This window comes from Platichthys flesus, chromosome 18 (genome assembly GCF_949316205.1).
Source record: "Platichthys flesus chromosome 18, fPlaFle2.1, whole genome shotgun sequence".
Classification (NCBI taxonomy): domain Eukaryota; kingdom Metazoa; phylum Chordata; class Actinopteri; order Pleuronectiformes; family Pleuronectidae; genus Platichthys; species Platichthys flesus.
Genome location: NC_084962.1, coordinates 2,058,080 through 2,073,404, shown reverse-complemented (window position 1 = coordinate 2,073,404; position 15,325 = coordinate 2,058,080). Strand labels below are relative to the sequence as shown.

At 41.7% G+C, this 15,325-nt stretch overlaps 1 protein-coding gene and 2 long non-coding RNA genes across 3 annotated transcripts; all 3 read left to right on the top strand.

Annotated features, from left to right (window-relative positions):
* The first annotated feature begins 12,378 nt into the window (after positions 1-12,378).
* On the top strand, positions 12,379-13,195 carry LOC133973886 (uncharacterized). The gene is made up of 3 exons (XM_062411969.1): positions 12,379-12,444; positions 12,556-12,938; positions 12,982-13,195. Exons 1-3 carry the CDS (start codon positions 12,394-12,396, stop codon positions 13,193-13,195), a joined length of 648 nt encoding a protein of 215 aa, XP_062267953.1. The 5' UTR covers positions 12,379-12,393.
* A 353-nt stretch (positions 13,196-13,548) lies between these two features.
* On the top strand, positions 13,549-14,121 carry LOC133973906 (uncharacterized). The gene is made up of 4 exons (XR_009924621.1): positions 13,549-13,576; positions 13,756-13,821; positions 13,901-13,989; positions 14,063-14,121. It is a non-coding gene; the product is annotated as an uncharacterized LOC133973906 (long non-coding RNA).
* Positions 14,122-14,123: 2 nt separating this feature from the next.
* Positions 14,124-14,688, top strand: LOC133973905 (uncharacterized). The gene is made up of 4 exons (XR_009924620.1): positions 14,124-14,168; positions 14,259-14,364; positions 14,452-14,507; positions 14,589-14,688. It is a non-coding gene; the product is annotated as an uncharacterized LOC133973905 (long non-coding RNA).
* Positions 14,689-15,325: the final 637 nt, after the last annotated feature.

Here is a 15,325-nt window from a genome sequence, read left to right as displayed (position 1 = left end):
TATTTATTCACCAGCAAGCCTAGCTTTAAATAGCTTTTGAGTTGGTTATGAATTGCAAGGACATTGAAAGCTTCACTGAAGCAGGGGACTCGTTAATTCACCACAGCCACAAGGTCTTGCATTCAGCATTTATGAGTATTTACAATGTGTGTCAAATGTATGATATGGAAAATATTATCCAGCAGACAAAGGTCGATATTGGCAGTCACTATTAACATGTGTGAGTACAACATTACTCTCTTATTATCTCTGCTATTGAGAGTGTCGGATATTTGGTTCTGAACCAGTTGTGTATAACTGTAAAGCCAACTGGATTACATTTATAATAACAAAACAAGGAGGGGTTGGAAAAATGAAACATCAGGCTAGTCTCAAATAATGTAGGTTCTGAACAAATCAGTGTGTATTAGTTAAATGGTCTATGACAATTTTTTCCGCAACACAAGCAAAGAAAGATCATGTGTTTGGTTCAATACAGAAAAGGTATTATATATATACATAAACAAAACCACAATCTTTCTAAAACTTAACTGAAGGCTGTTTGCTGTCTACAGTTAAGGACGGGACAGTGAATGCAAACCCCAGTCCCTGATGTCAAAGTCCTGCACTTTGCAATTTGTATACCTAACATCAACTTGAAACTAGTGTGTTTTTTGCACAACTTCCAATTGAAAACAATATTGTAACATTTAAGTCTAGACACAACTGTCTTCTGCTGCAAGAAGAAAGGATGACAGCAAGAGAATGAATCAAAATAATAGGTATAAACTGTAAATCCTTATGGAGAACAATAATGATCCCAAAATAAATTAGTTTTTTTACAAAATGTACAAATCTGTGTATTTCAAGCAAGGTGCAATGTAGGATAATGCGAGTTACATTAGGTATTATGAATCCCACTAGGCGGCAAATGACGGGGGCTAGGGACTGGATCAGAGTATAATTACATTTTCTACCCTAATGTCCCTAACCAAATTTTTTCTACCATGCCTGAGATGTTTTACCCAGGTCACAGTAGGATGCAGGGTTGGTGAAGTCAGATGCACACAAAATTAACTCCTCCATTCTTCTCTACAGTACATTACCTTTATCTTTTCTCAGTGCCAGAATGTCAGGTCAGCAAGTCTTGTGGTCTAACTTTGATTTAGTTTGACTTTTCCCGGAAAATCTGGGCATTGTGCACAGCTCGGACACTGGCAGCAACTCAGGAGAGAACAGTCCCACTGTCCATGGAAAGTAATGGCTTTTCTGTTTGCAATGTTGCACTTGTACGCTTGCTGTGAAAGCAGGGGGAGGCCAAAGCTCAGATATTAAAGTGCACACAAGCTTATTTTCTGCTGCTATGGTTTCAAAGCTTGTCATTCAATGAATTACTAATTATTGAAAAAATTACTTTACCAAAACTATTGTCCTGTGGAATGTTTAGCCAACCAAAGAAACTCTCAGACACCCCTCTGAGAAATGATGCCTGTGCTCTGTTGCAATAGGCCCAGAGTGTGTCTGTGTTTGTGACAGTTGCCAAAGGCAGGAGAAGAGATTTTGGCACACAGGAGAAAAGAGTGTACACACATTTAAATGCATGAAAGGGAGGTTGCACTTGTAAAATATAGAAACAAATAGTGAATGAAAGCTCCCTCCAGTCGATGTGTAAGCCCTGTGCCTTGGAAGAATACTGACAGATATAATCTTGCTGGCATCCAGAATATTGGCAGAGAGGCATTATTCTGGCATTATACTGGAAAGAATAATGGCAGTGAAGTACAGGGACTTGCACAGAGCAGGGGAAATAACAGTTTACTTGCTACTTCTGCCTCTTAACACACAGGGAGAAAAGACATATGAAGACATTTTCTTATACGTGAATACAGTTAAACACATCTGCACATCCTTATCATAATCCATGCATCATAACTGATGCGGTGTGGCCAAGGGGGTAGAGTGGGCGTTCTCCAACATGAAGGTTGCCGGTTCCATCCCCACTCTTTTCCATCTGCATGCCGAAATGTCCTTGGCAAGATACTGAACCCCTGAATGGCCCCTCATAAATGCTGAGTGTACTAAAAATGTAAGTCGCATTGGACAAAAGCTTCAGCTAAATGACATGTAATGTACTGTAATAACTGAACTCATGATGGTGGAAGTTGAGTCAACGGCAGGTTAGACTCCTGCCGCTACAAGTGGGCAATACATTATGAGATCAATGCCAACAGGCAAAATTCTGAAATCAGATGTAATGAGGGATTTCACCTCAATTCTGAATTATAATTCTCATTGATGCCATAACTGGTCAAGCACTGCTTCCCTTGCTTCTCCTGATGGCCTCTGAATAATGCATTATATTCTGAAAGGGGAAACAGGACCGGACGGATCTGCATACACTGACAAGTAGAATGAATGAAGCATCACATTAAAGGGGAGTGAGTGGAATACACAAGATGATGAAGCTTGGGTATTGGTTCACACTCCTCGCATGGTGTACCAAGGCCCATAATTCCCCTGGAAATCAAGGGCAAACCTCATGGCAATGGATCACATCGCTGTTGTTTGCTCATTAGACGGAGGGAGAATTCAGCACAATGTTAACAACCACATCACCTTGCTCGTGTGTTTTTTCAAGACTTGTTAATGCAGCAGACATTTATTCTGGGGATAGAGTTAGGGGGGTGGGGGGCGGGGGGGATGATCAATCACGGGCTGCAGTTAATAAAATTACAGACCACACTGGCTCGTACCACCCCTTAATTCATCACCTGCTGCCAGCGGCCTCCTGCCACACCCTATCAGTCTGGGCCACTGAAAACCTCCAGTCTCAGGGAGACTTTGGGGAAATCAAAGGCAAGAGACATGGATGGGATTTTCATTAGCAAACACTTTGCTTCCCCATGATATCTGACAGTTGTAAATGTGCACCCTTCTCCTGCATCGAGTAGGCACAGGAATGACTGACCAGTAGAGAGGAGCATCGCTGCCACCATCACAGGAGGACGGGGTGATGGCAGGTGAGGAGCAGTGAGCAGCTGCTGCAGCCTGGGGGTGACCTACAGGAGGGAATAGCACATCTGTAACAGCTGACAGGCCAATAAGGGCCTGATGTCCCATTATTATCAGCAGCAGGTGGATGCACCGCAGTAGAACATCAGCACAGAGTCACACTGTGACTCTCAGCCGAATAGAGGTTTGTCTACCGTGATCAATGATAACTGATGTGCATATGGCAATTATTCATCTGACTGATTCTTACCAGACCTTCCTTTACATCCCTTATCAGTGTACTATTACGACACTATAATATATGTACTCTTTTAAATCAGGAGGAAAGACCAGCAGTTAGTAACAAAATACAGCTGGATAAGACGACTGTTCATTTTTCCTCTCAACACTTATTGGGCCATGATTCATAAAAGGCTTTCATTATAATGGTCAGGTTTCAACAGCCACTTATCACTGGTGTTGTGAACATTATGTTTAGTTAAACTGAATAATCTTCCTCCTCTCCATCATTTTGTTCATTGTTCCTCAATTTACATGTCCTGTTTTCATATGAGACAATTTCCAGTGTGACAACATGACAGTTTGTCAAAAGAGGTGTTGTTCGGTGGACAAACCCAACAATTCCCGCAATGAACAAGCACTTTGGCGACTGTTGAGTGAAGAACTCTAAGTGCTACTAAATTGTTATTTTTTAAATATTTGGACAAGTTCAGCGGGCCGGATTAAAAAGCCCAACGGGCCCTATACGGCCCGCGGGCCATACTTTGCCCATGTCTGAACTAACGCAATGCTTCATAAATAGAGCCAACAGGCGGACTAGCAGAGGTAGTGAGGACTGGTTTAAGAAACTGGGAACGCAGATGTCCTGTATTTTTTGACTTGCAGACACGTCTGCCAGCTGAGTGATGGACCTGAGGCACATAGTACAGTATTAGAAAAGCAGGAACTTAACTTTATAAGACAAAGAGGTATAGTCATTGAGGGAGATGATTGGAAGATAAACGTGTCCAGTAGCCCAGCTCACTAACACACACACACAAACACACACATAACCCTAGATAAAACAAGGGCAAAAACAGGAGAGGAAGATTGTGAATAAGGATGTAATCCTACCAGTGACTACATCATTTTAAATAGTAGCAGATGTTTTAATCCATCAGTCCTTGATAAACCCATATGCCAAAGATTCAAAAGAAGCTGAACGTGGTACTATCATCTTCCTGAGAATTAAGAGACCTGTGTTGAAGACAGGGTGAATGAAGCCCGGCATCTCCACACTCTCTGTGCACTGAAGCATGGTGGAGCCGCACCCCTGTTGAGACAAACGAATGGAAAGGCTTTGTTTGCTGCATGTGTGAAGTTCGGTCGCCATACAAACAGAGATAGAGAGCGAGTTAGTAAGAGCTATACGGCCTTATAAAGCAAACCAGAGGCTTGCCATTTAGTTTCCTATACAGCTAATGATCAGTTACAGTATAGCATTGCCCGGAGAAAGAGAAGAATAGAGAGGGAGGAGGCGGGAAAGGGATAGCCACCACAAATCCATACTAGGAAAGCAGATGAATAGATTTCCAATTCAAACCGTCCCAAAGTAGCTATGCTAATGACCTGAAGGGCTGTAATCCAAGGTGTTGGACACGGGAATGCACTCACAGGGCTTGGTGCCATGATCAAATCATAGCCCAGATGTCCTCCACTCTCATTCCATTCACATTCTTAAGAAACATAGTACACAGCCATTGATCTCCATCTCCATCCCGTTCGTTCACCCTTTACAACAATGACTGTCTTTGTTTCACAGGGAAGACAATATGGTTTTGCTCTCTGTGTGAAGTAAGGTTTGCCTTTTCACCCATACCTTCTACGTCTTGGAGTCACACTTCCTGCTTTGGAGCAAAACATTACTAAATATAATTGCAGCAACTGAGTAAAAATGTTATCACAAAAAAGTTATGCAAGTTACTTTTTTAAAGTAATGCAAGTTACTTTCATCATAAAAAAGTAATGCAAAAAAGTAATGCAAGTTACTTTTTTGTCAGGCAATGAAAATAAGACCCAAGTTGTAATTAACTTGAACTTTCTATTAGAAGGTATCTTTTTACAGCCCTCTGGAGTATTTTATTTTTTTGCCTTTATCGCTATTCACAAACATCATAAATACACCCACTCACTTGTGGTGAATCCTGCGGAAAATCTCTTCTGCGTTATCAGATGGGTCTTATTCGGACATCCACTGGACTTCTTACCCGGGGGCTGGCCATAGAAAGTCTGGAGCTATTCGGACATCCTCTCATAAACAGCCCTGTTGGATAATATCTCGAGATTCTCCAGAATTCAGTGCATGTCTGAAAGCAGGTATTAAAACAGAATGACAGTTGGTTGAATTTCCTTTTCAGCCCTGGTGTATGAGCCTCTTTTGTCTCTCAGCATAAATCCACCTTGCTGAGATTCTCCAAAATACTTTTTCTCCCTTTTTCTGTTCCCCTATCTCCCTCATATCATCCTCTCCTGACTTTTTGCCATCTATCTGCCTTGCTCCATCCAGGCTCCTCAACTCAGCCACCTACTTCTCAGCCTTCAGCTCTCAACACCATTGAATTGTTCACAATGAGCAGAGAGGCAGGAGCTCAGGGTACATGTGAACAGGGAGGCTGAAGGATCCAGAGTCAGTAGTTTCTGCGCATTGCATACAATACTAATCTATACACAAGCTCAGATGAAGAAACAGAGTCAATCTTTTTTGTCCACAGATATGAGCTTGATTGTTTCCACACACTGTGGATGTGATTGGTGTTAAATAGGTTGATATGTAGAAGAACATATATTTTCAATCTATAGATTTGTTCATTATCAACAGGTCAGCTTATGTGCCTAAAATATAACTTCAAACGGCAAAAACGTCTAAAACTGTTGTGGATGTTATATATTGTACAACAGATGGAACAAAGTAGTTGGTATTTGAAATGTTGTAAAATCAATTATATTTACTTTAATTATCTATCATACTGTAATATGTAATATGATAATGTTAACTGATTTTCCTTCTCCAGTCCACACAAAACATTAAGCTCACAATAACAGTATGATTGATATTTATTGTTGTAATTGTTATGATACATCCACAGTCAGTGTGAAGTAATTTGTTGATTTCCAGGTAGGAATCTATTTTGATAGTGAATATTCTTGTATTGGGAAATGTAAACTAATTTGACTAATAAAGCATTAAATAATGCGCCAGTGTCAGATGTTCATGGTTTGTTACATCTTGTATTTTATCTTCTTGATGTTTCTATAGCTTCTATTTGTTATGACAGCATTACTTAAGTAACTGCTAAGATTTTGGCTCACTGCTGTAATGAAGCCAGAAATTTGGTGGCGCTTATAATACAAAGGGCGGGCTAAGTATATCTGGATTAATCTTCTAAGGGGGTCATGTGATAGGAGCCTGACGAATCAGCAAATTCTACATTATGACAGAAAAACCCCACTTAGCAAGCAGTGTCTAAGTCATAATTTTCACTGTTACCAAGCAGAGCATCGACATACTTCATACATAATACAGCACAGGGTGGGAGGGAACTCTAGTTTTAAAGTGCATATATAGAAACATCAAGAACCAGCCATGGCTGTGAATGCCGAGCCTCAAGCAGCTTATTACACAAATGATGGCCAGCCAATGGCTGTTGACCTGCTGTACAGTGGGGGCTTTGATGTCTTGCCTCATCAATCACTCATTGCACAGTAGGGAATTATTTAAGTTTGGGCGGACATTTACTGTCGAGGGGTCACTTATCAGGCTATTTATCCCCAGGGCTAAATCCTGCCTCAGAGGAAATGGAGGTAGGCTCAGCTCAATGAGAGCTGGACCATGGAGAAGTTTTTTCCACTGTATTACTTTGGAGACTTGTGCCACGTCTGTCCATTCGTACGTCCTATGTCTTAGGGGTGGGCTAATCGATTCCCAAAAACTCAATACTACTCAAACTCTGTACTCTTTGTGATAGATGCTCGTGCCAATAGAATGGCTACTAAGGGATTAGTTTCAGCAGGGTTCGAATTATCTTTTTGTCTCTAAGGGGGTCTCTATGTCATAAAAAAGTTGGCACACCACGCACATAGCCTACCAAGGCTAAACAATGAAATAGCCTAGGCGCGAGCAGCGCTTTTGCGCACGGTAGGCTTAGGCTGTATATAACTTGACACACGCACACAACAGACAGACAAATTTTTGTACAGAAATTTATTTATTTTAATTAATTTCAATATATTATTGATTGTAATAGTCCATATATATGTAGCCCTATAGTCAATTCCCTGTTAAGACTCGGCTTTTACCTGAGTTCACTTTAAACCACCTGAATAATGTCTACTAATGGAAATGAGTGGAGTCCATAACACATTGTCAACTGTTTACAAATAATTTACTTAACCAAAGCAGGCATGTAGTTGAAATAATAATGATTCGCTACCGGAAATAAGATGTAGTTATGTTTAGGCTATTTAAACTATATTTAGTCCCTGTTTAACAAACTCAATGGATATGGGCATTAGGCCAATAATGACAACAGCAATCTCCCTTATCAATTAACTGCATAAAACAGCACTTCACATTTAAAACTGAGTTATCAATATGGGAGCTAATAATAGGCCACAAAGAATAGTAACTGTCACAAAACTATCCCTATTATAACATAAACTTTGTGTTCACATGAAATAACAGTCATCTGTTACAAACAGGAACATCATACAGGTATAAAAGAAAATACAAAAGCCGGCACTGAAAAGGCACAAATAAAACGATCAGTTGCAGGCCTGTTAACTGGGTTCTTTGGCGCCCAATAAGGGCTAATCACGACCACCTGGTTTGTGGCGCGTGCACCGATAATATTGCCTTCAGTAGGTCTGCTAGCATCCACACACGTAGCTAACCGGTGTTCCAGTTTAACTGGCGGGCATGGCTTCTGGCGACATTCCAGATGTTGAGGCTGTTTTTTAAGAGCCGGTGGCAGATTCGTCATTTTCACAAAGCGCCTGTGTGTGAAGTGCGGTGATCTACTGAAGGTCTTGCTGAAATAAAAATCCTACAAAAACCCTTCACAAGTTCATGTGTCCGTGTCAGCATCACGTTGAGACCGCAATAAGCATTTAAATGGTAAAAAAAAAAAAAAATTGTAAAAAAAACCTTGAACGGGATTCGAAACAACAAGCTGAAACACTATAAGCGTCTAGCCTGATGACGATCTCACCAGGCCACAGAGTCGCTGAAATTTGCATCGCGCGTTAGATAAATGTCTCGTTCTTTGCTTTGTCAGCTGTATATCACCAGATGTGCTTTAGGGTAACACCCATGTCATCTGGTGATAGTCCGAACACAGAATAAACGCTTTAAACGTAATACCAGGCTTTACAAATCTGACGCTCCTCTTCATAGGAGACACAGGGAGCATTGAAGAACACACACGCGTCACCAGCTCCACTCGAAGTGCTTTTGTTTGTCGCTGGTGATCATTACAACGCGCACACACCAAACAACAGGTACATGTAAACATCCCTCACATCAACAAGGCGGAAGCTCGAGCGGTGTTTTCATGAGTTAAGTTGGTGAACGTGCTTCTAATGGACGTGTGGAGCCTCACGTGTCCTCTTGTGGCTGCTGGTTAAAGTCAGCGGACGGGATTTTAAAAGATGTTCTCGTTGTTGTCGATGATCAGGTTCTGCCATCGGAGAATGAAAACAAGCCAAACGCACATCACAGAACGGGTGTGTTGGTTTTTCGTAGCTTCTGTAAGTCAAGTGTTGTTTATCTGTGTGAAATCAACAGATGATCTGTCCGAAGTGTGTCGAGTGTGTTGTCAACATGACACATGTGTGACGAGGCTAAATATAAATGTGAAAAAAATCCCACCACGGGAATCGATCTGCTGTGGTCCACATAAAAATAAACGTAGTGGCAATGGCACTGTCCACTGTACCACTGATAAGGTTACAGATGATAGATTCACCTGTATGCCTTTATCACTGTGAAGCCTGTGCACAACTTAACATGAGTTATTGTTTCAGGGAACACGCCCAGGTTAACTTGTGACAGTCAAAATGTAACCGTAAACTCAGAGTTATCGGTCACACGTCACACATTTGGACACCGCTGCGACCGTGTGCTTAGCACACGCACGACATCATGAAAAACGGCTGTATCCTGCACTCATACAAAGCAGAAGCCACAAAAGAGTTTGCGTGCTTACTATAAGTCTGCGTTTCATGTGCTCGTTGATATCATGGTTGGTATGAAGCAAGTATACAAACACGAGTAATGAGAGGCTCGTAAGAGCTTGTAGTCGGGAAAAAATACTAGTATCATGGTTTGGGGTAAGGTCTTTTATTGAGTGTCTAAATGCAACACATAGACATCTGCGCACTCATCTTCACGAAGTTCAAACTGCCATGGCACTTCAAAAGTCGCTGTAAAGACTACCAATGTATGTCCAGATAACCTTTATGGTAAGTAATAGCCACTCCTTTTAAGATTTGTTTGGGTCATCTGTTACTTATCTCCGTTTCCTCATCAGACACAGGTGGAAATTCCAACACAATACAAATACTATTAAATTAAACTGTAAGTAAGGAATACATGGCCAAGAGGTTTTATAAAGGCTCCCCAGCTTATGTTCACCAGTTAACATATTAGCACATCACAAACAATTTAATTTAATACAAATGCCATCCATTTCAGTGGCGGTTTGGGGCACGGGCGAAACGGGCAGCCGCCCGCGGCGGCACATTCATCATCTGGCCCGCGAAGCGGTTCTCTCTGGCCCGCGAAGCGGTTCTCTATTATCTATCATATCATATGATAGATAATAGAGAACGCTATTATCTGTGGTTTATTTAATTTTTAAATAAATCATAGACCTGCCCGGTTCAATCGTGCCCAAAACCGCCACTGACTTTGATACTAATTTGACACCTGTGTGAAACGTTTGGCTAATCATGATTATACAAGCCCTGGAAAAATAATTAGGAACGTAATTTCACACACGCTCAATCAAAGTCACCTGTTGGTGGCAAAGCCTACATATATGTGTTTTCAGCTTACATGATTTGTAGCGAGTAAGGAGATCCAGAGAGAGACAGCGAGAGAAAGAAAGACAGAGAATTACAAATAGCTTTAGAGAATTGAGAGAGAAAGTGATAGATTTTGGTAGATTGTTGAGGCAAGGTTAAAGTATTTAGTTAAAGTATTTAGAGTATTTACAGCAGGGATAGTATAGACACATATTGCAGATATAGGATAGATTATTGTAGATATTAGATATAGGATAGATTTGAGTAGCAATAGGCATAAATTAGCACAGGGTAATATTCAGATTAGTAACAGTTTAGTCAGGGACACATAGTTAGATAGTTAGAATTGACCGTAAAATGGTCAGGGAAATTGAAGACTTCCTGAGGCATAATGCCTATCCTTTAGGTTTATCCTCCAAAGAGCGGTATACCATAAAGAGGAGATGTGAAAATTACATCTTCAAGGGTAAGTAGTGGCCTTGTCTTTCCAAACAATAAGGCACTGATGTGGAGTTACTAATATCATCATGGCCCTCAGATGGGCAGCTTTACTATGTATGCCGTAGAAGGAAGCAGGGCGAGTATCTCGCCAAAGTAGTTACGTCACCAGAGGAGGCAAACGATGTGTTTGTGGCCTTCCATGCGAGCGAGCATGGAGGCCATTGCGGGATGGAGAAAACACAGGATGCCATTTCCTTGCGTTATTACTGGCCTGGGATGGAAGAGGACATAAGGAAATGGGTGAGCTTGAATTAATTTTGTCAGTAACCTCTGTGCATGGTGTAGTAAATTCCACATTCTATTTCATATTCAATTTGATTCTTTTTTCATTTAATGATTCTTCACATTTGTTTAGGTATTGGAGAGTCCTCCCTGCCAGGCCAAAAGGAATGTCCTCAAAATAAAGAAGGCTTATGTTCCAATTGAGGTGACTGCCCTGAAATGACATCTTATCCCAGAAAAACAACACATTTCCATAACATGTTCTCTTTCCTCAGGTAACTGAGCCACTTGAGCTTGTTGGGATGGATCTGGTTGGAAAACTGACACCGACCAAAAATGGCCACCAGTACATTTGTGTCACGATTGACTACTTTACCAAATGGACAGAGGCCTATCCATTGAAGACCAAATGTGCTGCTGAGGTGACAGACTGCATTATGGACTTCTTCTATAAGTTTGGTGCTCCAAAAAGGCTTCTCACGGACCAAGGAAGATCTGTATCATCAGTGCCGCCGCTCCCATAACTCACACTACGCGCTGTGCGTAGGGCACAAAGTCCTGAGGGGGCATCAAAAAATAGGCAACTGGAAAATCATCAGTTATAATAATTATGTAGCCGCTCGTTTTGTTGTATCATAGGTCCGGCCTCAGCCGACGGGGGACACTAGAGCAGGTCATGCGTTCGGGACAGCACACCCGTTTATTTCCGCTCATTTTACAACTTAACTCATATCGTCACAGATCGCATTTACTTTAAAAAACCCTTTCAAAATAAGAGTCACTACCAACAACCCGCTTAAAACAGGAAATACAACTCAACCCTCAACAATAACGTCATTAAATAAAATAGCTTACAATTATAATACCGATATTATTTCAGTATAGAAATATTAAGCACCTTTTAGGCATGTATATCACAAAACAGGCAGAACAAGAGATATATTTAATTGCTCAAATAAAGTTATAATGGTGTGAATTTTCTGCTTCTAAATCTATGCTTTATTGAAGAAGATTGCTCACTTGTATACTTCTGCTTTTAAGTTTGTATTTATGGATGACTCTTTAATTTCTACGAAGATTTTGCACATCTCAATAATTGTGTGTATGTATGTTTCGGCTGTTTTGTGTAATGGGTTTACCAATTCGATTTTCCTTTATCGTTTTAATAAAATGTAAAACTGGTAGAAACAAACCTTTTTTATTCAAGGGGAGGGGGGGGGCATCATAAAGGAATTATGCTTAGGGCACCAAAATAGCTAGCTGCGGCACTGTATTATAAATGTTATGGGCTCAATATCAATGTTTCCACTTTTCTTTCAGCTCAACTATAATGTCTGTGAGAAGCTTGGCATTAAGAGAAGTCTCTGCTCTCCCTACCACCCCCAGACCAACGGCTTGGTGGAAAAAATGAACGGAACTATTCAGAGGTATGGTATGTCAGTTTGTGACTTTTCACATTGCAATCTTAATGTCTCAATGTTGTGTGTATGACCTAACAGGACCTTGACCAAATTGGTGGGGGAAAAGCCAAACACCTGGGATGGCCACCTCCAAGCAACCCTTTTTGCTATAAGGACGAAGAAGCAATTAACCACGAGATACTCCCCCTTTTTCCTCATGTTTGGACGTGAGGCCAGGTACCCTACGGAGGTTCCCGAGGAGTATTTGGTATGTAGGAAAGTACACATGTATTGTGTGTATTTTGGGAAAAACTGGAAATTAGGATGTTTCACTTCATGGCCGCTGTAACTCAACATTCTGATGTGTTTCTTGACACAGGTGACAAATGATGGTGTGGAGGCTCTTATTGCCCAGGAGACCCAACCTGTTGGAATGAAGAGCCTCCCTGCCCACTACAGAAGGGCTCAAGCCAACATGGGGAAAGTGAGGGAAAAGATCAAGAGAAAGAGAGAGGAGATTGGTCATGACGACCATTTTAAAGTTGGCCAAAAGGTGATGAGGGCAAACATACGCCAGGAGCAGAGAAAGGGGGGGAAAATGGAGACCTCCATGCTCGGCCCCTTCACGATCGTGAAATTGGAGGGGAAAAGCGCGGATCTAGTCACGCCGAAAAGTAAAGTGATTCATAAAGTCAACATTGACCAATTAAGCCCATATATTGGGCCTACGCCGCGCATCCCCCACAAATGGATCACGAATCCGCAATGTCCCTCTCACCCTCATCTCAAGTCGCCTCAACCTCAGCTCCAGCACCCTCAGTTCCAGTCCTGTCCCCCTCACCTCAAGTCGCCTCAACCTCAGCACCCTCAGTTCCAGTCCCGTCCCCCTCATCTCCAGTGGCCTCACCCTCATCTCCAGCCCCATCATCTCCAGCCCTGTCACCCTCATCTCCAGCCGCCTCACCGTCACCCCCATCTGCAACAGTGTGTGTCCCTTCAGACATTTTGGAAACAGGTAATAGCTAATTATGACTTAAGTTATTTTGCTAATATGTATTGCAAGTAATATGTCAACTTTTTTCTACATAGTGGTACGCAACATTTGGGCTGGGAAAAAGCCGGAGGTGTTGTGGAGCAAAGCAGGCCCTTACAAACTGTTTACACGGAACCTCCAGGAACACCTTCGTCCAGATGCACTTGTGGAAAGTGAAGTAAGCAAAGTTTTCAGCATTTGGATTTTTAATTTAGAAGTGGGTTAAAATCTGATTCCATTACAGATCATCAATGCATACCTAACGATTGCGCGTAATTTCTCAGTGGCAGGCAGAGGCAGGGGATATCTACTTGACTCCTTCCAAATGACGGACATTTTGAGAGGTAAAAATAAAGGACTGAGGAAGGTAAGTGATAAATGGGACTACACTGCATATGAGGGAGGATCTTTTTAATCATGCTCCTTCACTTGTAGGCCTTTTTTGTCTTGGTCATATGATTTATTTATTCTGCATCTTAATATTAGAGCAAATTGCTCCTGAGAAAACCTGTTTGATTTTCTGTGTTCTATATTGCATGAATGCAGATAGATCCCCTGGATTATGATGTCCTGATTGGAGCTGTCTGCGAGCACCATCACTGGACACTAACTGTAAGGGGCTTTGGCTATAATCACAATATACAGCTCCTGTTGTTAGAATAATTCCTTGTTGATTTTCGAATTTGTCCAGGTGATGTATCCTAAAAAGAGGCAGTCCCTTTATGTTGATCCATTTGGGGCTAGCGAGGAAGCATTAAAAAAATGCACTGCAGTAACCAGGTAAGGGGGGCCCTAGTGTGGAGGGTGTTCATAGAATTTTGAACGTGCTATTAATTATTCCTATGCTGCACAGGGCTTTCATGAGGCAGCGGGGCCACAACTGCTCACGCTGGTCCAGTCAAACAGTACCACACGCTCGACAAGTTGATGCAACCTCATGTGGTGTTATTGTGTGTAAAGTAAGTGAAGGTGCTTGAATCAGTAAGTTGAGAAATAAATGGTTGGACCATTTACGCATCCCTGTGTTTTCCACTTGTTTCTTGTTCCAGTTAGCAGACATGATTCTTAATGAAGAGGACATGGAGGACGTTTTTGACAAGACTTCCATTTTAAGGATGAGGTTGCAGATAGGCAAACGGCTGATCAAAGAAACAGGTTTGACCCTTATTTGTTTTTATTAGCTATTGTAAAACGTGAGCTATTCATTAGGAAAAAAATAACATAACTATGTTTCATGAACAGATGATTTGACCAACCTATGCCGAGCGTGTGGCTCATATGACACAGATGTGCAATGGGTAAGGCAGATTTTAAGCACTTTCGGTTGATGCACGTCTTAGTTATGGTACTGCCATACAGATTCTTTTCTCTACTTCCAGATTGCTTGCACACCTTGTGATCAATGGTTCCACAGAAGCTGTGTTGGGCAACCACCTGTGGAGGCACCTTTTTATTGCCCATTGTGTATTTAAACCTGTTTACTAGTATTTATTTTTAACCGGCTCATTGCTTTTAAGGTAGCTTGATTGATTGATAAAATGTCAGACATGTTTACCCTCATCAATGCTGCTGAAAATTTTAATGTTGATGATGTTCTCCTACACTTGACATCTATTGCGCTTCTGTCCGTCCTGAGACGGATCCTCACATGTGTCTCTGAGGTTTCTACGTATTTTTACCCTGTTAAAAGGGTTTTTAGTAGTTTTTCATTACTCTTGTTGAGGGTTAAGGACAGAGGATGTCACATCATGTTAAAGCCCTATGAGACAAATTGTGATTTGTGAATATGGTGTTGCAGGTATGGCCTGTCTCTTTAACTTACTTGTTGTTTTGTGTGACGTAGTACACCTAAGGATTGTGGGTAGGGCACCTGTGCATTGTGGGATGGGGCGATACATTGTGTGTGACTACGAGAAGTGATGGAGCCCCGAGCGTGTTAAGTGTGTGACTCCGGCGAAATAAAGAAGTGGTGGTGTTAAACTCCAGAAACGTCTCTTACTCCTTGATAAAGTGGTCCGGACGGCTGGTTACCGGCCAGACAACGAGCCTAGACAACAGTGAGCTTCCAACTACGGTTGAGAAGCCGAGATACTGCGCCTGGAAAGGTAACATTGGG